At 42.8% G+C, this 25,093-nt stretch overlaps 1 protein-coding gene across 2 annotated transcripts in view; it reads right to left on the bottom strand.

Annotated features, from left to right (window-relative positions):
• PPP1R12B (protein phosphatase 1 regulatory subunit 12B) overlaps positions 1–25,093 on the bottom strand; it is a 127,586-nt gene that overhangs the window by 70,904 nt on the left and 31,589 nt on the right. The window contains exons 11-13 of one of the 2 annotated variants that reach the window (XM_032791888.2): positions 23,216–23,341; positions 18,367–18,549; positions 17,553–17,738 (exon numbers count right to left, since the gene is read on the bottom strand). In XM_032791888.2, the coding sequence (XP_032647779.1) occupies positions 17,553–17,738; positions 18,367–18,549; positions 23,216–23,341 (495 nt within the window). The remainder of the gene's footprint in view (positions 1–17,552; positions 17,739–18,366; positions 18,550–23,215; positions 23,342–25,093) is intronic. The other variant, XM_032791889.2, reaches the window with a different exon arrangement.

Genomic DNA, 25,093 nt, shown 5'->3' with positions numbered 1-25,093 from the left:
CGGCCGCCACATTCATTGTAGTATCTTCAAGCAATGACTTCTGAAATGTTAACCTATTAGACACAATCTATGCTCTCCTGTAAGCCAACCCCCTTAAAAGGCATACTCTGCATACCGTCTGGGACCCTATACACCCCTAACCTCCTTCAAGTCTTGGTACAGAATTAAATAAATCCAGGAATGTGTAATCTCATTCACAATCAGACTTCAGAATGTAAACAAATCCTGCATCAGTATGAAGTCTGTTACAATGGACCCATGCTGAAGTGCAGCAATACTAAAGGAACTCACTCCAGCATATATATTGGAGTAAACCCCACCCAACCTTCTTATAGTGAAAGGTGACCCATTTAAAGCAGACAGAAGAAACAACTTTATACAACATAGTTAACATATGGGAAGATTAGATGTTTATATGAGAAAATACCTGTACAATAGACATGATTAAAGAGTTTTTGAAGGTTTCTCAACTTTCCTGCTTCAAGGCATAAGCCATCTACTAAACGATAAGTGTTGCAGGAAAACCTTCCCCTCTAGGCAGGCTTTTTCATAATTGTCTATCAACGGTTTCCTGTACCTTCCTCTGAAGTTTCTGGTAGCTTTTGTACTCAACTGGACAGTGATCAACTAGCTAAAGGCATGCTCAATGAGACAAGGGGTTGTGGACATTCTTGTTTCATTCACTGTGTGTCTTGTAGTGCCCAAACTGCAAGTGAATTAGTTCTAAAGGCAAACAGCTTGCTCCTGAGGTTCCAAGGAATAGGGTCTACTGGCCACATCTAGCCAAACACACATTTCTACATTTGATTATTGCTCCCCTCCTCCTAAACAAATTCAACTGTTCAGAAAAGTACCTGTTTGGTTAAGCACTCAAACAGGAAGAGACAAAGTGAAGGTTGCACACCAATGCATAACAACAGTGTAAACCAGTAGGATATACATTTTCTACAACCTTAGACAACTGAAGAGTCTTCTACTCTGCATAGCACCCAGAGGCAGTTAAAGTCATTTATCTGAAGAGTACAGTTACAAAATGTACAACAAATTAAGTACAACAGAGCAGTAGTGAAATTTAGCCAGTGAAATTTTGTAGCTAAGTAGATTTGTTAGTTTACTACTCTGAACTGCACCTAATGTATGCTGTGCTGTATGTTGGAGAAATTGTAGGACTTGCTAAATGAGTAAAATACATACCAATAAGACATCAGTCCCGTGGAAAGTCTAAGTAAATGAAGGTAACTGGACCATTCCAACAAAGTTTGATTGTACATGAAAAATTACAGCATGTATCCAAGACTGTAGGGAAAAAAAGTGTCTAATATACTGTATTTGAGAAACAGGATGTCATCGGTAAATTGAGATAATGCCTGTGTACAAGTGGGTAGAATTAAAAGGATACTAGAGACTGGGGTTGGGACCAGCAAGCCTTCTAAAGAGTTGCACCTGTGACGAGTCTTAATACTGCTGGGAAGCCCTGCCTAAGATGGATGTAGTATTTGAAATAATCTCCAGGATATCCTGGTATTAACATATTTGTGATGCATTCATGAGCAGAAAGTTGTGTGTATGGTAGGGTGACCAGATGTCCCGATTTTTTAGGGACAGTTCCGATATTTGGGGCTTTTTCTTATATAGGCTCCTATTACCTCCACTCTCTGTCCTGATTTTTCACACTTGGTCTCTGGTCACCCTAGCGTATGGGGTATAGTAGAGGCCCAAAGAGACACCAGGACAGCACATTTTGCAAAGCTTTCCTTTCATCCCCACATTTACGAAGACTTAGGTCAACATTTTCTAAAAGTGACTAGTGATTTTGGGTGCCCAACATGCAACACCTTGAAGGGGCGTGGTTTCCAGAAGGCAGGTGCTCAGTACCTTCTGGAAATCAGGCCCCTTTAAGAGGTCTCAGGTTGAACCCCCAAAGATTGAGGTGCCCCCAAAAATCACAAGTGGCTTTTGAAAATGTTGGCCTCTATTTGTACACGTATTTTCCATCACTCATCGCAGAAGTGTTATTTCTGGAACTCACGTAAAGTTACTGTAAATGTCTGAGAGGGTAATTCTATCATCAGACATGACTCAATCATGCCATTGCTGTGTAGGGTAACTATTTCAAAGTTAAAATGTGAACACAACTCCAAACTGCTCTTACAGCTTTTTCCTTCAGCGGACATCTCCCTGACTCTGGAAATTCAATCAACAAGCAGCACATCTAGTGACAGCTCAGTCAGATGTTTGCTAGCTAGTAAGTCTGCTATTGTGAAAAGTGATATTTGTATATTTATTTGTTAATACTACTTTTCACAGCCGACTTACTCAGCCCTGGCAAGCTGCGGGAAAAATTAAGCTCTGGATGGGAGGTGGGTAGGGAGTATTTTATTTGTATTTCTATTCTATTTAGGTCCAGAAAAGAACAGAGGCAACTGTAGATTATTTTGTCTGAAAAAAAACCTCTACATAAACTACAATGATTTAGACATGTGCATATTTATTTGTTTTCCCTAAAGTTAATTACCGTATATACTTGTTCATTTGCCCATTCGTTATAAGCTGACCCCCCAAAACGGATAGGTAAAAATAGCAAAAACTGTATGACCCTTTCATAAGCTGACCATATATTTCAGAATCTGGAAAACTTTGGCTCCTGACCTGTCAGGGTAAGTTGCTGGCGGGTTGGGATGTTTTGTTTACCTGCAGCATTCACAGGCACAGAGCCCCTCAGCTCCCAGGGGCCGCGGTTTGCTGTTCCCAGCCAATGGGAGCTGCGAGAAGTGGTGCCACTTCCCGCAGCTCCCATTGGCTGGGAACGACGAATCGCAGCCACAGGGAGTTGAGGGGCTCTGTGCCTGCAGACGCTCCAGGTAAACAAAACAACAACGTATTAGATATTCAATTCAATGATTCCATAGAGTTTAAAATCATCAAATTCTGGTGAAGACCTGTTTATAAGCCGAACCCTGCTCTTTGAGGTATCACTTTTTTACCAAAAATATTCGGCTTATGAACAAGTATATTATGGTAAGTATCTTAGGAAAAATTGTCAGAGTGGCCACCAGCATGCCCTAGATGCATCCAGAGAAACACTTTAGCATGAACCTGAGACAAAGTTAAGTGCTTCTGGATAGAGTAACGCCTAGAAAGAGGCATATTCTGCAACCAAAGGAACGGTCTCCTGCTGTTTGATTACTGTTGTGATCAGGGAAACAGGACTTTATGTTCATTCTTTGTATATAAACTGGATTGCACCAAAGAACACACCTGATTCCATCAATTTCTCCTAAAACAGCTAATATTCAGGGTCCTGCGGTTTAATTATTTGGGTCAGAAAGGCAACAACAAAAAATGTTGCCCACAAAGAAGGAAAAGGAGATTCAAGATGGGGCACAGAACAGGCAGCAGTGAAAGTGAGCACACAGACTGGTGATCCCAAATTACTGGGGGCAGGTCAACTTGTTAGCCTGGGAAACCAGTGTCTCCAAAGTGAGAACATGCTATGGAGCGAAACATCTCCCAAGTGAGACCTATGTGAAAAGAAACACTGCAGAACAAACAACATGGCAACCCTTTGGATAGCCAGGGATACTGGAGAAGGACGCGAATATGCCTGAGGAATACAGCAGTTTAAGATGCTTGGGCTAAAAGTGTTAGTTTCCTCCTTGCTAGCCTGTAACAGCACAAGCATCTTTCAGGGTCCAGCCATCCAAGTCAATGACCTATTGCCATGCAGACGGATACTGCCGAGCTATCAGCAGTCAGCCACTTCTGGCAAAAGCATCCTCATCCAGCTGAAGAAGGCAGCAATGTAGCTTGAAAGCTTGTCTCTTTCACCAATACAAGTTGGCCCAATAAAAAATATCACATCACCCACCTTGTCTGACAGCATGAGAGCCAGCACCTTTAAAGCTTACTGAAGTTACCATATTTTATTCTAATAGTAATGATGAAGGGCCCTTCGCCCCAAAGATATTAAGGTACACGTGGGTCAAAACTCAACAACACTGGAAGTTAAAACATTTGTCTTCATTTTAACTCCCAGGCTCTCTTTCATCACAGGGCATTTGCAACATTCACCTAGAAAGAGTTATAAACCCAGAGGATGCATTTATCTTAAAAACTTAGGCTGTGTCTACACTACGGTCAGCATAACTTATGTCACTCAGAGGTGTGAAAAAAAAATCACACCCCCAGGCAACGTAAGCTACACTGACAAAGGCTTCCGTGCGCAGCGCTATGTCGGTGGGAGAGCTTCCGCCACCCATGGAGGTGGTTCCTTTATGCTGATGGGAAAGCTTAGCAAGTCATCGACAGAGCATCGTCGCCAGATGCGGTACAGCTACACCGCTGCAATGCTATACGTATAGACACGGCCTTAGTTACAAAGGGTCCACACCCTTGTAAAACCCCTCGGTATCCTGCCTATTCATACAAAGACCAATATTCTCACAGCAATAATAATACTAAGAATAAATGCATTTTGTGCAGACAATAAGTACGTGATTTCCATCCATTTCAACAATGGCGCCATTGTTGACAGAGAAGAGCTATATTTCATGCGGCTCACTTTACCTGGAACTCCCCCAACGTACTGGGCAAACAGCCTCCTTAAATCTCATCTCTCTATCTCATGACTGACTCTCTGAAATGTCCTTAATAGACAATATTACAGGACAGCCTAGAGATCTGTTTGTTTTATTTTCTTAGAAGCCAAAGCTGAGTTTTGCTTCATGACATCTCTGGCTACGAATAGCACGGGTTACTGAACCCTGAACAGCTACGTAATCTGCAAATGTTCAGCCCACAGATAAAGCCAGCACCTTGAGTTCCTGCTCCTAAAGGTACAGTATCACTATTCAAAATAATGCAGCAATTTCATGTTAATCTTTTCAGCAAAAAAAGTGGAGCAGGAATTTGCCACTTTACAGATATTTATAACGTTGCTAAGCATTTTCAGGGACTTGTGACAAGGCAGCTAACCCATTATGCTTTTTAATAACCGAGTTGTTTTTTTTTTTTAAATGGCAGCATTTAAAAAATAAATCCATTATCCCTAGAAAGGAACACTTCTGGTAGGATAGCACAGAGAAAGCATAAACATGTTACCTCCTAACACAGGCCTGCATAGCAGCTTGAAGGTCAGGACAAGCGTGGAGATTTTGGGAAAGGTGGCGAAATCCTGCAGGATCAGCACTGTCTCGCTGGGAAACTAGTGGAAACCTGCACTGCCGCAGCTATCCCCGCAAGCTTGAGGTAGGGAGACTCTTGCTATTTGCTAACACACGGCCTGCAAGCTTTGTGGGGGAGGCCAGACGCAAGCGCTGCAGGAAACAGTGCTGATAACAGTTCCCAAAATACAATCCACTATACAGATACATATTTTATGCACTAGACAGCAAATCAATAACTAGGCTTACTGGGGAGGAGGCAAAAAAGCTACTCTCCTGATCACACAAAAAAGCAGACACAGAATGTTCCTGTTCTTTGCTTCATTTATTCCACCCTGGCACTAACACATCTCATGCATCAATCTAAAGTTAACTATAAATACTGATTAAATCAGTAGCCACAGAAAGCTGGCTGAGGAACACTTAGGGATACCTGACAGGCAGGCGTGAAGGATATGTCAGACTCTGCAAGCACTTTAAACAGAATATCAGAAAGGACTGAGCCTGCCAACGCTGAGTGATTTAATAAGCTGAGGACAAGGGGATAAGATTTCAGGATCTAATACTCTAAGTGTGCCTCAGCTTACTGTATACAGCTTGTCTGAACAGGCCATACGCCATTTTCAGTCCCTGGTGTTTCTGCCTTAACATTAGTTTAGACTGTGGTGAATAGTTAGGCTTGGAAGGATTCGATTTTTTATTGCTGAGTGTTGATTTCACTCTACATACAAGCTGACAAAATATTTCCACTATATTTATCGAAATTTACAGATAGGTAAAGTAAAAATAAAAATGCTGCTCAGAAACTTAGGAGTCAAAATCCAGTGGGGCAGAGACAGCTCAGTGGTTTGAGCATTGATCTGCTAAACCCAGGGTTGTGCGTTCAATCCTTGAGGGGACCACTTAGGGATCTGGGGCAAAAATCAGTACTTAGTCCTGCTAGTGAAGGCAGGGGGCTGGACTCCATGACCTCAAGGTCCCTTCCAGTTCTAGGAGATAGCCTATCTCCATTTATTTAAAAAAAAAAAAAGTGATTTAGATTTTGTATTAGGCTTGTTACCTCCTAATGCAGGAGGTGCAAACGAATAGTAACAGGTATGATTTGTTGATTTAAGGCTATTTAATTTGTATACTTTAATGTGAGGTTGACAATTTTTGTTTTAACAGTTTATAAAGCTTTAACTTTCTCTACCGCAACATCTACTGTCATTAAATGTCTGACCCCTCATCATTTCCCACAACTATGAAGTTTTAAAAAAAAAATCAAATAAAAATTAAAAAACTGCTTTAAAAATCAATATCTGTCAAAACAATAAAAAACAGAAACTGAATTCTGCCAGTCTATGACTAGTCATCTTGCTTCAGCTTGAATGTGAAAGTCTTAACATAAAAAGGTTTCAATGTTCATGAGTTAGGATGATCTATTTTGCAGCATGATTAGAAGGGTGATAGAAACAAAGCTGAAATTCTGCATATGCTCAGTTGTACCTGATCCAGTCAAGGCCTGACTCCCCAAGATGAAAAAGTTCAGAGGACTTGCGATCTGTGTTCGTTCCTATTCAAACTACACGTGCTCCTTTATTCCTCCTCTTTTGCTGCAATGCTTACAAAGCCTTGGACAACTGTTAGGCAGCTGGTGTGCTGAGCCTGCTGCCTGTCATGCCATCTAGTATTTTCTCACTGCTTCACTCTGCCAACCTATCTCTTTGTATCCACCTGCTGACTTTTGTCTTTAGACTGAAGACTCTTGGGGGTAGAGACTGGCTTTGTTCTGTGTTTGTACAGCTTTGTCCATACCAGGGCTCCTTGGAGTTACGGCAATACAAATAAGCACTTTGCTAGGGGACCCAAGTGCAGGCTGTCCTTCAGCATCAGGTGCTCCATAGTCTTGCAAAGGGATGAGGAAATGAAACAGTGGAACTGAGTCTGGACTAATTCAGGAAAACTCACAAAGACAGCAGGGAGGAAAACAGCAAGGAATTCGAGCCGATGAATGTTTTGGATAATGCAAAAGGCTAAACTACACTCAGTTAATAATTTGGCTGACATTTTTCATCATATTCCCCCAAACCAATTATTGGCTAAACCCTATAGAGAAAACTGAAAAAATGTGATGCGGCGGTGCCCCTTAAACAGACTGATTTTTTAAATTTTTTATATATGTGTGCGCACGCACATGCACACATTTAAATCCAGTTTCTGATTGGGCTGTTTTCTTATACATCTTAAATTTTAAATATTCTTCAAAAAATGCTTGGGAGGGTTTTGGGGGTTTTTTCTGGTTCATGTGGAGCGTTTCAGCCATGGAAAGATTAATTGACTGCAGAGGAAAAAGAATAAAGTACGTGATGTCAAGTGCAAGGCAAACAGAAAGAATGGAAATAATTCCCTACATTAGCTTTTTAGCTGCAACATTGTCTAGATAGAGTTAGGATTTTCAAGCTGGCTTCCTTTAGAAGTGGCAATGTGATGCCAAAACTACAAGTCCCAACATGCAACGCTGTTTAGTGTCACATCTAAATGGAACATTGCATGCTGGAGCTGCGGTCTCCATAGGCTGCACCTTTGTGTTAAAGAAGGGAGCTGTTGCATGAAATGGAGCAGAATGTAAGTCAGCTGTAGCATGCCAGGCGGAACACTCAGCCAGCACAGCTTGGGTGCCCCTGCCCAGAAAGATTTCAAAGTCTCTCACACTCTCCTCATCTTAGAGTGAGAAGCATTTCTTGAATGAAAGCAGTGAACCAGGGCTGGGCTCCAGGGTTTGACGCGCCAAGCGGCCGGGGAAAAAAAATAAAAATAAAAAGCCGCGATCAGCGACAGCTCCACCGCAACACTTCATTCGTCAGCGGCAACTCAGCGATGAGTCCTTCCCTCTACTGAATTCCCGTCGAAGAGCCGAATGTGCCACCCCTCTTCATTGGCCACCTTAGGCACCTGCTTGCTGCGCTGGTGCCTGGAGCTGGTATTTCACCTACAAGGTAAAGCCACACAGCAAGCAGGACTGAAATGAGAAGAACTTTGACAATAGATATTTTACAGTCTGCTGTAAGGAGAGCAATTCCTGGAAGAAGAAAACACACACACACACACACGCCTGAACACTGAAAGAAACATCTCACCATGAGAAATTCAAATGGAATGGGGACACAGATGAAATGCTATCAGAGGGGCAAGGGGTGGAACAAACCAACCAGAAACAAAAATGAATGCCCAGCAGACACTGTTAAGCAGCCCTCTACTGCCACCTTATGGAATCATGAGATTTAAAAAATGACTGAATATTTGCAAAAGAAAAGCTTCCAACCACTGGCTAACCTATTTAGTAATATTGGCAATATTTTCTATAATTTGTAATAGATTTATATACACTGGATAGCTAAGACTGTCATCCTTTATCCTACTCCAAACCTTTAGCTTTATGCTGAAGATACTCAATATCAAATGCTACAGGGGGCTTTTGGGAGCAGTAATTCCTACCAAGATGAATGGAAGGGATCTAGCCTTTATTGCTGCAGATTATACCAAAATTGGTGCACAAAAACTCCAGCGCAGCAAACTCACTTGATTCACCACTCAGCCCTCAGCATTCACCAGCAGTGCTGGGAGTTAAGGCAAATGTAACGAACAGCCCATGTTTTTAAGCTGAATTAGTTCTCAGCTATCCACATTGTATATAGTCTCCCATGAATATACCAATAAGTATTTAGCCTTTGGGGCCATTTTTGGAGCGGTGGTCTGTAAATCAGACACATATAGAGAAAAGACCCTGAATGGACACCTCGCACACAGACCACCTCGCTATCAAGTACATTGAGCAAACAAATGGGAAACACTGGTGCCTTTGATTAGCAAGGAAGAGAGGTAAAGGGGAACACATTGGATGCGAAAATCTAGAAGTGAAAGGCAGTTTTACCTGCTACTTGTTCCTTTCTGTCCCTTATTCCAGTCCCTTCTAAGCAGTTCAGAGAACACTGGAGCTACTTAGTTCTCCTGTGTATTCCTCTAGATTCTTGCATGTGCTAGAAAACCATGGAGGTGACCCTTTAGGTCAGCAGGCCAGCCCACAGCCTGGGCTTATCCATCCAAATTCCAGTTTCTTCATCAGGACCGAAAACGCAAGACGTGGGTGCCAAATAAAATCCCCACCCTGAACACTGTGGAGCAAACTCAGTCCAGGAGCTGAAAGCCTAGCAGCACACCTGCTTGCTTTCTGCACAACCAGGCTCTCGAGAAGAGTGACACCCCACCCCTCACCTCGACCTTTCCCAAACACAAATGCAGGCTGATTTCCGATAAAGCAAATACAATCTCTCCTCTGCCGAACATGGAAAATCAGAGAGCCAAAAGAATTCCTGACCCTCCCACGTCATCCCACCAGCTTTTTATAAAAAGGGACAAATTTATCTGAAAGAGATTAACTGTAAGAACATAGCAGATAAGAGCTTTCAACAGCAGGTGCCGGATGATTACTCACTTTATGTGCAGGGAGACCTTTTAACTTGTTGCTGTCCTTTGCTTACCCAGTGTGTAGCATGAAGAAAAATCTCTCCCTTCTAATTAAGCAGGTATCCCCTAAGCACTCTGCTGAATTAGTATTTAAGGCCTAACAAACTTCTACAAGAACTATAAGGTGGTTCGGGCAATTGAAAAGCTTTGGATCAGATGTTTTCAAACTGTGGGACACGCCCCCTTAAGGGTTCGGGGAGGGTGAGCAGCGATGCCAGGCAGCTCATGCAAGCCCAACATGGTGGGGCGCAGGCCAGCCCCCATGGGGGGGAAGGGGCAAGGAGGGAGCCCCACCTGCACCCCCCCAACTAACCTTAGCCTGTGTCAGTGTCACAGGGTCAGTGTCAACATCTGCCAATTTCCAATCCTGGCAGCTTCCGTCCCCAGAGACCATCACAGGTGCCTTCCCCTACTCTGAAAACCTGAAGGGCTAGGGGAAAGGGGCAGGTATTAGCCCTGCCCTAGTGGTGCAGCCTGACTGCAAGGTAGAAGCAGCCGGTTGCTGAGGAAGCCTAGGCTGTGCCATTGGTAAGTACACCTCCACCTTGATATAACGCTGTCCTTGGGAGCCAAAAAATCTTACCGTATTATAGGTGAAACCACGTTATATCGAACTTGCTTTGATCCACTGGAGTGTGCAGCCCCGCCCCTTCGGAGCACTGCTTTACTGCATTATATCTGAATTCATGTTACATCGGGTCGCGTTGTATCAAGGTAGAGGTGTGTCTGTATTTGAAACTTGCAGGTGTAGGTAATTTAATTAAGATTGCGTTAAGGTCTCCTAGGTTTATGAGTAGGCTGTCAAGTATACTTTTGTGCGTGTCTACTTTTGTCTGGGTTGGTGGGGGCGCAACCAAAAATTGTAACTCAAAGCAGGTGGGGAGGCTCAGCTCCAAAGGTTTAAAACCTGCTGCTTTAGATTAAGAAGTGAGAATTTATGAAGTGGAAGTCCATAGTGTGGAGACCATTTGTGTTCAACCTTGCAATTCATGGAAATGATCAAATTAATATATACACAAAACTTAAATATTGATTTGAACCAAAGTTCTTAACATCTGAAACACCTGATATCAGAAAGGCGCTCAAATGTTAGTGTGGAGACACTCGTGATTTGTTCTAGTGTCTATTGTGCATTGACATACTAAAATACCACTTGAAAACACTTATTTTTCTGGTCTAACCCTCTGGAAATCAGATTCCCATGCTGCTTTGCAGGCGGCTCCAGAAAATAATACCAAGGGTTAACAGCCATATCAGCCATACCAGGCATCCACACTTTGTTAGGTCATTGTGTTCTGACTCTGGACAAAACAAGAATCACGAGGTACAATAGTCTTGCCAAAATCTGCTCTTCTAAGAGCACTAATGAAGGAGGGCACGGGTTAAGTTATTAATATAGATTACAGAACTTAGCTATCTACATGCTGTTTTAATTGGCAAATGGATCCCTGGAACTCTGTGAAATTAAAGGAAAGGAGGAAAGAGAAGGCATTTGTCAGAGATGTTTACACAGCAACAGTCAACTTTCTTTGTTCACTTGAGAAAAGTCTATTTGAGAGACTTGCACTCCCTTTAAAGAGTGGGGTGTGATGTTAGAATAGGAGGGAGCAAACAATGCCAGGACTTTTCCCCCCCAAACCCAGGAAGACACAGGCCCAACACTGTCATTCACACTGATCCTGTGACTTAGGCCTGGTGTACACTAGAAAATTAGGTTATTATAACTATATCGCTCAGGGGTGTGAAAAATCCACACCCCTGAGCAACACAGCTAACCCCCTGGTGTAGATAGTGCTAGGTCAATTGGATAATTCTCCTGTCAACCTAGCTACTGCCTCTCAGGGGTGGGTGGTTCTTCCATCAGCATAGGCAGTGCCTTCACTGAAATGTTGCAGCGCTTATTCAAAAAATAAGGGAAACCAACCATTTACCATTCATCTGAAACTGATTATACACCAACAGCTTGCTCTGTGCACTCAGCACCTTCCCCCATTTCAATGGGTCTTTCATAGGGGAATACTGCAAAGAAAGTTATGTTACAAAATAGGAAATTGATTATAAAACCAACATTAAACTGGCAGGGGAACTGGGGAGGGGCAGGAGCAGTAAACTAAATGACTCCTAATTCTTGCATAAATTGATTAAATTTCAACTTCAGAAATGTCCCTTTAAACTATCATCACTGCCAGGAGCTCAAATGCCTGGTCTACACTTATAACTCATATCAGAAGAGCTATGCCAGTTAAAAAGGAAGTCAGGTGTAATCAGGATAGCTGTGATTGTATAAGCTTTAGTGCAGATGCACTTACATCAGCATTGAAGCACTTTTGCTGGTATGGCTTGTCTCTCTTGGGGAACTATGTAAATAGGGCTTCTAGTTTTGGGAGGGGTTATTTTCAGCAATTTGAGTTTTATGAAGCTGTCCAAAATTAGGGGGGCAGAGGAGGAGGGAAAGTTAGGCCCTCTGTATATACTGTACTGACTAATGTGTATTACATGCAACCATTATAATAGTATGTACTGTAATAAGTCATCTTTGTAATGTTCCCTAGAGCCCTTTAACGTAGCACTGTTTTAATCAGCACTATGTTAAAGCACACCAGGGAACCTTCAGCGCACACCAGTAGGAGCTACAAGGACCAATTAACATTCAACACATTAACATGCTTTAGAAATCATACCACCATAACCCACATTATGCTCCATGTTGACAAGGCCTTAGATACAAGTAACCAGTTCCACTCATTTCATTATTATTATTATTATTGAATCAGGGTGTTTTATTAGTGTTCATCAATTAGAGCTGAAAATTAGAAGCCCTATGTGCAAGCTATGCCAGCAGAACCACTTTTATGCTGGCATTAGCTGTGTCATATCAGGAGGATTTGCCAGCATAGCTATGCCAGCAAGACTTTTTTGTACCGTAGACAAGGGACTTGGCCCATAATCCTTTCAAAAAACCCTAGGGGAAGCTCATATCTCTCAGCACATGGCACTTCAAAACAAGTGGTACACTCCACATGAGCTTTTCAGCCAGTCCCTGGAGGGCGTGGCCCCTTATAGCCAAGGTTTTGCAACCTCATCTGAATCATCCCTGCTTAATGGAAGGCTTCAGAGAAGTCCAGACCCCGGCAATGCTTTTCTGGGACCGGACATCTCACAGCAATACCAGACAAATCTAACAGCGAGTCAGGACTGCCAAGATCTTCCAGAAAGTCACGTCCATCTACAAGGGACATAAGGCACCTCCATCTACAAGGGACATTAGTAACTGGACTCAGAACAAGTGGACTGCATTCAGACTGGTGGGAGCTGAGGAGAACATGGCCACCACTCATGACGCTCAAAATGCAAGGCTGTGAGGGACAGCAAGTACTGCAGTGAAGGGGTGGACACAGTTCCTTGGGAAAAAGTGATCAAATAGCTGGTAACAGTTGAGAGAAATCATTGTGACAGCTGCAGAAGGGACAGCCTCTCAGCTGTGTGAAGATCTTTCACAGGCAGTAAGGATCATCATAGCACCTCAGAAAAACAATCACCTGACCCATAGTGTGCCTGCAGTTCTAATTAGAAAAGCTATGGGAGTCCTTATCCATGGCAGAGCACCAAGGAACGTTGATCAATTAGCCTTGCATATGGAGGGGAAGGACTTGCATGTGAGATTTTTATATACTGCTTCCATAAGCATGTAATCCATGCCTTTCCGAGAATTTTATTTACATAGTTTGGCCTAGACTGGACAAAGATTTTACAATAGGGAGCAATACTGCGTTGGCAGGAAATAATCTTGACAGCCTAACAGGTGTTCTCCATCCCCAATTTCTCTAATTCCATGAAAAATCAGCTGGCAAAAATACAAGAGCAGCACAGGAGGCAGAGCATCTTTCCAGCTAGTAGGCTCAGCAACAGAATGCAGCAGCAGAATTAAGGGGACACTAAAATACAGCTGTACATATTATATACAAGTATCTAAAATCAGCTCTCTTACAGGACGTGGACAGCAGTTTGGTACGGCATATTCCATGTGGGGATTATTCTATGCAGTTGGATTCGTGAGCTTTTAAAGGAAAGATGCAGGTGCTTAAGATGTGATGCTTAAGTGATTATGCAGCATTTGCCAATCACAAAGTTTTGGTAGCCAGAAGAACAAAGTAACAAAAACACAGCAAGAGACAGCAGAGCAAGCCAGCATTTAAGACAGAGAGTTGTGCCATCTGCAGTGGAGACAGAAGAGCATCCCAGACCACTTTTCTACTCATTTCTCCTAAACTTAACAAAGTGTTTCACTTTAAACTTTTGGCTTCAGACAGTCTAAGGCCGTATGTTATGGAGGCATCTCACTGTTCTAATATTATCCAGTGGGTTTGTTTACATGTTATTGTTGCTAAGAGGAACTTGGAGCTTTGGAAACACCGTACCAGACTAGAATGCTATTACGACAGCTGCCATTGGGAGCTGAAATCCATATAATGCGTCCATGACAACTGTTTTGCCATTTTCTGTTTTTAACAAACTGGTTTCCTTGGCAATCAGTGCTACTCCACTGAGGTGACCCTACCAGCTTCTGCCATTTCCAAACCCTAGATCAAAACCTGCAAGCGGTCACCATTCCGGTATCCCTGCTGTCATGAGACTCCACGTTAACAAATGAGGCAGCTTGAACCCACGGTGCAAAGCATGAATGAAAATACTGCATTTGATTATGCGCAAGGGGAAATGGGGCAAGGATTTGGGGGTTTCTCTTCTTTATAGTTAACAGATTTAAAAGATGGCTTACTAATAAAAATGCATGGCACCTAAAAGGACCTGATATCATTTGTGTGAACTGATTTTGCAATACAATTAACTTTTTAGCCTTGCCTGTCTAATTCCAATCACTCAGATATCTTGGCAGATTTCTCTCCCCAACAGCACTGCAATACTGTCAAATCAGCACAGTGCACTTTAACCAGTCTCCACAATATCCCACAATGGAGTATTCACGGTAATGACAGCATTACAAAGCATCTATGCAAGCTAATGGGAAAGAACTTGAAGGCTGTGTAACTGTAACTGACTATAGTTAAGTTTCCATTCGGACAATACATTTAACTTGGTCTGGCCAGCTGGTGCCTAACTCCCATCTGAGCGCAGGCTCCAGCTCACCCAATGGATCAGTCTGGCCACTGAGACAGATTCAGATTTTACAAACTGCAAGTTCTCATTTTTTCCCCAAATATAAGCTTCAGCCCTTATTGTTGCAAAGAAACGTCTAAATATGAACTGATGGGATATGGTCTTAGATAGTCTACAGTATCTGAAAGAAGGGCCACCATTTTCTTTCATCAAGACATGGTATTAACTCTGAAGCCTAGTGAGAACATGTGACCTTAAGAATCCCTCAATGCTAGCTGGCAAAGTGTTTGCTGTTCTATCACAGTACCTCTTATCAGGCCTGAAACTCACTATACCTAAACAGTTTGCAATCATAATAACTATTTATAAATGCTGGTCATTAATATTGTTGTAAATACTGATTATATTTTAAGTTATGACTATATACAGAAACTATGTCCTTATAGTTTTTAATCCATCTGTTATTCCCCAGCAGGGGTGAAAAACTGCTTTTGCCAGACAAAGGGATGTATGTTCACATGTCTATCTAGATTCATAAGCCAAACAAAATAGATGTTACATCTGCATTTCAAGTCAACACAAAGATGTGAACGCACCTTGGAGTCAGCACATCAGGAAAGAAACCATGGCAGGATGGGGAGGTTTCATCCTGACTCTGAGGGTCAAAACAATGAGTTTAGGGTAATAAGGAGATGCACAAAAAAAAGAAAAAAGAAGAATTTTGGTATTCATTTACTGAAGAAACTCCTTGAAGGGTGTGGCATATATTCATGAAAACTTGGATCATGGTTTTGACTGAAAACTAGCAGCTCTGTCAAAAACTGAATCCTTGGGAGAAAATCTACTTTATTAAAAGAAGAAAGGCAATCATCAATAAGTGTAGACCTAGAATGGCGTTTTACACTTTGTTTTATGTAGGTAACCATTCTGTTTCCAATATTCTTACTCACTATTCATTTGATTCATTTGAATCTCTGTTCTTGGTTAATAAACGTATTTGTGTTTTATTATAAATATGTCTCAGTGTTGTGGTGTTAAATAAAGTGCAACTCCTCAGCTGAATGAAAGAAGCTGACGTACATACTGTTCCCGTTGGGGACAGCAAACGTATCCATTTCTGTGAGTGTCCAGTGGTGGACTGAACACTGCCGGGGATGTTTTCAGAGGGGCCCATGGGCTGAGGTATACCTTCTGTTACCTATAAGGCAAAGTAAGGACTGGCAGAGACCAGAGGAGATTGTCTGGATGACTAGCAAACCAGTATAACCAAGAAGCTGACTACCAGTTAAGCACAACTAAGTCGAGGTCTTTCACCGAGGCAAGGGGTAACTAGGTAACTAAGTCCCGGGTGGCGTGAGGAACCGATGTACTGGCCACACAGACAGAATTTACACAGAGTTTGCTGGTTTGCTAGAGATCACACTCCCAAGCACCAGTAAATTAGACTGAGATTCACATGTGAGAAGGTTGAGAATAGACAAGGAGAGCTTACAGTTTTTTTCTGTTTGTTCTGGGAAATGGAGGGCATTGCATCGCATGCTGCTCCCGGGGACTCGCGAGTGACAGCAGCAGCAGCGGTGTTGTATCAAAGTGGGGCGGAGGGGTGGGGTGCGGGGGCCCTGCCCGCTCCAATCCCTGTGGTCGGGTGTCAGCCCAGGAGCCAGGCCAGTGCTGCTGGGCTGACCATGGTAAGAACACTGGTGCTGCCCAAGGGGCCCGAGCTGCTGGATAGGAAGCAAAGCGGCGAGCCCCGACTCCAACCTGCCGCCTAGCCCCAGCCACTGGCTGCTGCCAGCCCCAAGTGCACTGCACTTCCCAGGCTGCCTCAACTGGATGCTGCGGGCTAGTTACTGCCGGTAAGTGTGGCCCTGCGTGGCTGTATCTGCATCTGATCCACTATCCACAAAAATGGTCCAGGGATATGAAGCAGATATCCATATTTGCAGGGCTCTAGTTATACAAACATTGGCTATAGTAAGCAATCTAACAAATTTCCATTATAATCCTTTCACCTCCCTCATTTTTGAACCAAGCACAGAACTCCCCACTCAGTAGGCCTGGGAATTGAGGGGAAAGAGTTAGCTTTAGCTTACAAGAGTCTAGTTGCTTTAAACCTTCTCCCATTGACAGTAACTTGTCAAAACCAGGCTGATAATTAGAAATATGCAAATAAGCATTGTGCCTTTTTTATTAAAATTTACTTGACCCTCATGCCACTGTAAGACTGTCCTGGCACATTTCACCTGTTTGCATGAAGGAATAGTGCTCATTTGATGTTCTGCACTTTCCTTTTTAAAGAAAATCTTACCTTGCATCTGAAACTGGCTACCTCAGCCTTATTTCCCTGCCAATCTTAAAATAATTCCACATGAAAAGGAAAATGGCAACAGTAGTCTCATGCTTGCAGCAGTTTTTTTAAAATGCTGCTACTCCTAGAGCATAACTGACTGTCTAGCAATCATACCAGAATTCAGCTTCTGCTTAGTTATTCCCTTTCCTCTTCCTCCCACACACAGGTCTAGATTGCTGTGATTGTAGCTGTAGGTTATTATTGCTGTTTGTTTTGTGAAACGAACATGACTTAGACCACAGTTCACTGTAGATGTGTCCACAACACCACTGCAATTGGCATCAGTGTTTGTCTTTGCAGAAAGGCCTAAGACACGGAAATCTTCTAACTAACACCAGGCACCACCCAGAAAGAATGATTCTATAAATTCTTATCTGCACACACCACAAATGAAGTGCACCATCATTCTGATCACTAACCTTCTTCGCTCCCTGGCTTCTCCATTTGAAGAGTCTGTTCCAGTAGTTGACGTGGCGGTGGCAGACGTAACACCATTGGCAGTGCTGAGTACAGTGCGATTTGTGATTACACCTAGTGGAGTGCTAGCAGAGATGTTCTCTGTATTTTTCTCTACAGTAGAGTCAGTTTGTTGCCGGTATGGGGCTCTGAAACATACAAGACATAATGGGATATAAAGCAAGTGAACTCAATTGGCTTAGGGACCCAATACCTTTAAGGAAACATTAGAAACTAGGAACAAGTTTTCCCGAATTCTATGAATACAATGGCATGATGGAATGTCATAAGAAGGCATTTTTAAGGATGTCTAGAAGAATAAGCCATAGGAGGAAATATTCCTGACATCGCTGCTGATTGTTGTAGAAGTGACTGGAAAATCTGAGGGAATTTAACTGGTCAATAAGCAGGAGGAGGGATGGTCTCAAAGCTCCTGCAATTCAAAAATAAAACCGCAGTGGCACTAGAAATTACACATCCTGTAAACAAGAGCTACCTAGAAAAATAATGATGCATAGTTAATCACAAGTCAGGAAGTGACAAAGCTAAGGCTGTGTATGCAGTCTTATGGTATGCATTGTTAAAACAGTCTGAACACAATATATGCACTTTTTCAACTGAAATGCCTCATCAGCGCCCACTGTTCAGAAGTTCATTATATAATGGAACTGATTTCCAACCAGTTTAGAATTCGGAACCTCCACTCCCAGAACCGTGTGTGTCAGTTAAGAACATGAGCATTCTACAGTGTTCTCTGAATGAGCCCAGAGCCCTTACCTGGTATACTGGCGGACTGATGCAGTAGTGTTCGCACTAACAGATGTAGGACAGGAAGAGGCAGGTTGCCACTGGGTGCCCAATGAGGTAGATGAACCAATGGTAGTGGGTGAGGTAGCAGATGTATTACGATTGGCTGAAATGTAGGGACTGTTGAGGTCACTACTTCTACCAAATGAAGCACTGTAAAACATCACAAGATCACTCCCTTCAGCACATGGTTAACCAGTTGCTGACCATTACAGGCCCTTAGGTGAATTGGAGGAAGATATTTAAATCTCAGCAAAATGAATGCAAGAGACATTAGACCATGAAGAGGTCATTGAAGAGAATACTCTGGACATATATCAATGATGGCCCTGCTCTGTAAGTCTCGGGGAGAGAATAATGGGATCAAAGTGAACCAGGGAAGTTCAGAGAACAGGCAAAAACAAGGAAAATCCTGCTCCCACCTGTAGCAGCACCACTGGCACCACCAGTAGTGTTCTCAAGCACTGGGGAAAGGTGGAGATAATAACAGAGGATCAAATCACTTAACTCAAGGAACATACATATATAGATATAGGAAGAAGTTGCCTGACCCTGTTTCCAGTTGTTTATAAGTTTGCCAAACTTTTTAACACTTTGGGCTAAAATTTTCCATGCAGGGTGTCTGCCTCAGACTGCATATTTTTTGGAACATTTCAGCAAAAATGGTTCAACCGTATGCAAGACTAATGCTAGGGAATTACGTTTTGCCACGTTAAAAAATTCTTACAGCTATTTCACTGAGAAACTCTAGCACCTCCGTGCTTTGAAGCAGGGACTTGACATTTGACAGGGAGGTGGACTATGTCAGGGATGTTCCTTTTGCTGTTCAAGAAAATCCACCCAAATTTGGCTAAGTTACAAGCTTCTGAAAAAGGTCAGTTTGCACATGAGCAGTAGAGACATGGAACTTTGCAGCTAAAATCTCTGAAGATTCCATCTTCACTGAGCCCCTCCCAGCTCATATGGCTGACCTGCACATGTATCATCCTCATAAAACTATTGAGCATGCTCCAACCCATGACTACATAGCTGCTGAAGTCTACTGAGCATGTACAACATGGGATTTTTCCAAAGACTTCTAACTTGGGTTGATTTTCTCAGGAACAGCAAGAGGCATATCCCCAACACAAAGGCCATCTGAGTCCATGCACTGAGATATTAACACTGCTTAACAAAACTAATTTTTTTTCTAACATGGACAAAACATATACTTCTCTAGTCTCATGCTCAGAAACAGCTGAAAGTTTAAAAAAAAAATCAGCCAGAAGGCAGACACCTTACATGCAAAATTTCAGCCCAAATGCTAAACTTTAACCAAAGTTATGTGCAACTGAAAATAGGGTATGTATAATATAAGGAAGTGGTGGTCAGCTTTAAACAGGAGACACTACTGGCCTTGACTGTAATAAATTTGACCCTACCCCTTCATTTTGTGTAAGACTATGTCAGACAATTTGAGAAGAAACCTGAAACTGACCTGGTTTTCCCAACTATACATGGAATACTATGTTCACATGTGGAATAGAAGTCCAGAGACTGGCAATGAAAGTGATTAATGGGAAGTCATTCACGCAACAATAGACTGAAATGATCAGGACTGTGTAGATCTCTCATTCCTTCTCTAAAGTAAAAGAATGGAACAGACAGACGTGTTGGGGCACTTCTATTCACCCTCGATACAAGAACAAGGGGACATTCAATTAAACTCACAGAAACATATTTAAAACTGATCAAATGTGTACAAAAGCCAAGCCTGGGAGCTTAAACTCATAACTTTCCTAGACGCTAAAAATCACAGGCATAATAAAGATGCTGGATTTACTGAAAGCTCGTCTCTCACCAACAGAAGTTGTGCCAATAAAAATCATCTCACCCACCCTGTGTCTCATGCATAATGAAAATATTTTCAATTATATTACATGGGGCATACCCCTTCTATATTTTTGTCCTAAGTATGAGAGCCTAGGGAGGAGTAGAAGGAAGCTGATCATATAAGCAGGTTATTCCATTTTGGAGTATCTGGCATCTTACTCTGAGGTATCAAGTTGCTGTCAAAGGATGCTACACTTGTTTGATTTGCAATGTCAATTCTTGCATATTTTAGCATCAGCAAGTGACCTGAACTAGACCTTTAAGGCCAGTATAATGGAATGGAAAGTGTTATGGTTGGTTGTCAGTCAAGGGCGCTGAGAATTGTTTCACCACTCTCCCCACCTGCCCCCCTAAAACTCCCTCTCCCCACCTGAGAATTGTTATGGTTGGTTGTCAGTCAGGGCGCTGAGAATTGTTTCACTCCCTCTCCCCACCTGCCCCCCTAAAACACACACGAGGGAGTTTTAGGGGGGCAGGTGGGGAGAGGGAATGACACTTTCAGCATCACTGAGAAATATTCCTGTCATCTGCCAAGTCTAAAGAACACTTTCTGCAATAATAATGAAAACAGCTGCCCCTCCTCACTAGCAGGAAAGCCCTTTTCAGCACTGATGCAGGGGGATCTGTCACTGATAGCTGGGATCCACTATGGGTCCATTTGCAAACACAGAGAAGCATTTATAGTTTAAATGAATGTGTTTGAGATCAATTAAAGCAACATGTGTGGGAAATGCAGAGATTAAGAAGAAAACTAAGGTCTCAACATGGAGCAGCCTTGTATTCCTCATTAAGACACACTAAAAAATTGTGGAGATTTTTTCCCTTAACTACATTAAAGTATGGCACATCCATTTTAAAGGCCCATCCTAAGATAGAGGGAATTGATTTTACAGTCTGATTTAGAGATATTTCAGTACCAGGAAGTCAAGTTTCTAGTGACAAAACATTACCTTACGTGAAGGACAATCTGATTCCATTCCTCATGCTACACACTGGTGTATGAGACTAGAGTCTTTCACAACCTATAAGTCTTTAACATTTCATACATGATTTATAAATATAGTTAGCATTTTATTTGTTTCTCTGTACTTTATAATGGAAGGATGTTTGAGACTACTACACAAACTGATCACAAGTTCACTCTTAGTGCATAAGATGCAAAAGTTATCACCTTGTTTTTTGTAGCCACATATAGCTGCACATTATTCCTATTATGTAAAGATATTCTCCCTTCAGATGAATGCTTAAATGAGGCCTTTCATAGGAAATAACTTGACTGTGTGCAATTCCAAAAGTGGTCAGTGCCGGCCAAAACTTCAGCTAGTGCCTCCAAGTTTAATCATGGCACCATGGGGCAGGTTGGATAAATATTTCTTGTAAATCTGATTTTGGATTAGCTGAGTCACAAAGCAAGAAAGTTTTAAAATCCCAGCAGAATTGAGGTTGTTCAGTAATGTTACTGACCTGAACCATGTCAGGTAAAGTGACAGCATCTACGTTATGTCTAAGAGACAATCTGGCAGCAGAGGTGAAAGTCTTGCAACCAGCTGCCACCTGTCTGTCTGTCAAGTGAGACAGAAGCACACACCGTTGGCTGGCAGCATCAGATCCCAGGATAGATGTAAATTCATTGGAATGGAACACTGCCTCACAAGAAAGGTCTCCTGCTTTGAAACTATCCAGCTGCTTCCCCTTTTGTATGAATAACTCCATTTACTCAGCAGCTAGATAGCCTTTTCATAGGATATGGCTGAGCTTTGCTATTATCCCCTAAACTAGAACACAAGTAATATGGTAACATTCACAAGCCTCTCCCTCACCCCATATATTCAGAGTTACGCCACATTAAGGACAAATTATTCAGTTTGAGGGTCTAGCACTTGGAAAAAGCCTCATCTAAAATGAAACCTGTCATCTAAAATTGTAGACTTTACTTCCCTTGCACTAATGATCAGTGATGGTTTTACAGACTCAAGTCTTAAGCAACACACTTGTGAATGGGCCTGTCATTTCACCAGGCAAGTTCAGGGGTGAAAATTTCACCATTCCCCTTCATTAGTAGCAAGTTTCCTCCCTCTCTCAATTGAGTCTAGAATATAACGTTTGTCATAATGGCCCCTGGTCCATTCAGTCCAGGAGCAGACAATACCAGGTGAACCTTTCCCTTCCAAACTGATAATGGACAGGGCCAATTGGGAAAAGCTGTATGCGGAGCAAATTTCTTTCCTGACTCTGCCTCCCCATTCCATCAGCAAGCAGCAGTTGCCTATGTAGAGCGGCACATGCACCTGCACAAAAGCTATTTTCCTGCTGCCAGAAGAAATGGACTATGTTGGCTGATTTTGGATACCAGTCACATTCTTCACAAGTCTGGCTGTTAATGCTCGTGAACTCTGGAGCGCTCATCTTCTGCTCCAGCTGCTGGCCTTGGACTTAAGAGAAGCAGCACAGATAGGAGAGAAGAGAAACAGGAATGCTCCAAGTTATTTTTGGATAGTTTGTTATCCAAAGTTGTGCAGTAACATGCAATACCATGAGAAATGGACTCCCAGACTTGTTTAGGGCCCCCACAAGACTGCATTTTACAATTCTGTTACTGCACTCTCGACTTGCGAGGAATTTTGCTTTTAGCGATCTAACACAATTATACCAATATAATTTGTTGAAAAAGTTTGCATCTGAATTATGCAAATGCAATTTTTAAAATTTAGCCCAATATTTTCAAGCCCCCCATGAAAATCTAAGTCGCAGACGACAGGGTTTGTAATGAAAAAGCTAAGCAGGCCTTGATGTTTGCTGCGGGGTGCGGGAAAGCAGTGAGGACACCAAGGCCAGCCACACTAATGCAGCAATTAGAAAGAAAGCAGCCACTCAAAAGCCTGGATGGCACGTTAAGAACTTAAGTTTTGCTCAATAAGCAACTTATTGTAAATGTTACAGGTGGTACCTTTTCAGGTAGGTAGATACGTAGGTGGAAGGTGCACCAGTCTGGGGGGCTTCGTTTCCCTTTGGCTCATCCCTCCATGGCTGCCGGGTGTAGGAGCCACTCCTCACCAGGTTAACAGCAGATTCTCTGTTAAGGCAGGAGAGAGCACTTCGGCAGTTTAAAAAAGCTCTGGAGCCATGTTGTCTTGGTTTATCGCACTGCCAAGCATGAAGGTAAGTGCTGGAGTCCAACATCCAGTGGCAAGAGCAAAGAGCCCTCCACATTCAGGCAATACAAACCTTTTCCAGCCACAGTCCTGATTCACCACAGGGATAACGGGGACATTTTGATTAATTATTTCCCTTAAAATTAGCTCTAGTAATTGCCAAGTATTTATTACTTATTTAATGTCACAAGAATGCATAGTGTTTTGCACACACATTAACACAAAGTCTCTGACCACAAGCACTTGATCCAAATGCAGACTATTTATAGAAAATCACTTCATGCATTAGACCTAGAAAGATCTTGCTCTCCTTGCCTCTCTCCTTTTACCTTCTGAAACATCAAGGACTAGTCACTGCCAGAAACAGATACCAGGCCACGGATCAATGGCCTGAGCCAATATGGTAAGTCTTAGGCTACTGATTTAGGAGCCAGAAGCAGCAAGTATAAATATTTAGCAACGGCTAGAACTATGTGCCATGATTCAGAAACAAATGAATGCTCCTATGAGTGCTAACGTGTGAAGGAGCAGGGGAATGACAGTTCAGAATCTGAGCTCAAGTCCCTCCACTCCAATGCTGGAAGTATCTTGTGTGTTGTTCTCTGGCAATTCCCTCTCACCAGCTATAGGAATCAGAACCTATTTGTAGCATGAGCGAATATACATCAGAGCTCCCAATTATTTTTCAATTTTGCTGTCAAGCTATTCGTGCTATTTTACTTCAAGCCTCTAGAGCGGTGGTCTCCAAACTTTATTGATCGTGCATCCCTACCAGTAAAAAAGTTTTGAGCATGCACCCCCAATATATGTATAAATTATATACATGTACTACTATGCTAATACATTATGTACGTTATAAAACATACAAAAAAATAGAAATTAAAAAAGGATGAGATAAAGATGAAATAAACAATATTTTAAAAAAATTCTTGTATTTTATTAACAGTACAAAAAACCTCTTTTGCTCTCACAAAAAACAATTATTAATATTTCTAGTGAGAGCAATGTGATTGAATATGCTTCATTATTTCTGAAAATCTTGGTTTAACACTTTGTGATACAGCGATTCGAAGGTCTGGATTAGGGGTAGGGTGCGGGAGGGGGCTCAGGGCTTGGGCAGGCAGGAGGTACAAAGCACTTACCTGGGGCAGCTCCTGTTTTGTGAAGGGGGTGTGCAGGTGACTCTGCACAGTGTGGCACCATCCCCATGGCCACGATTCTGGGAACTGCCCCCCCTCACCCTCCCCGGGCAGGGCCACCCAGAACGCAGGGGCTAAGGGAGGCCCCAGGGCCCTGGCCTAAGGGAGGCCCCAGGGCCCTGGCCTGCAGCTCTAAAGCCCCTTTCAGAATACGGCCCTGCGAGCACAGGCCGGAGGACTCAAGAGGAGCAGGGGCAGCTGCACAGCCAGCGGCCGGAGAGAAGCGCCACTTTCCCCTTCAAAGCGCTGCTTCTCTCTAGCTGGTTTTGAAGGGGAAAGCGTCACTTCTTTCGGGCCACTGGTTGCATGGCTGCCCCTGCTCCTCCATGGGCTGGAGGACTCAGGGCCGCATTCTGAAAGAGGCTTTAGAGCTGCAGGCCAGGGCCCTGGGGCCCCCTTAGCCCAGGGCCCTACAGCCCCTAAAGCCCCAGCGTTCCGGGTGGCCTTGCCTGCAAGGGGGAGGGGAGGGGTACA

Source organism: Chelonoidis abingdonii, chromosome 4 (assembly GCF_003597395.2).
Source record: "Chelonoidis abingdonii isolate Lonesome George chromosome 4, CheloAbing_2.0, whole genome shotgun sequence".
In the NCBI taxonomy this organism is placed as follows: Eukaryota; Metazoa; Chordata; order Testudines; family Testudinidae; genus Chelonoidis; species Chelonoidis abingdonii.
Note: the sequence above shows the minus strand (reverse complement) of the source record. Positions and strands in the feature narration are given on the sequence as shown.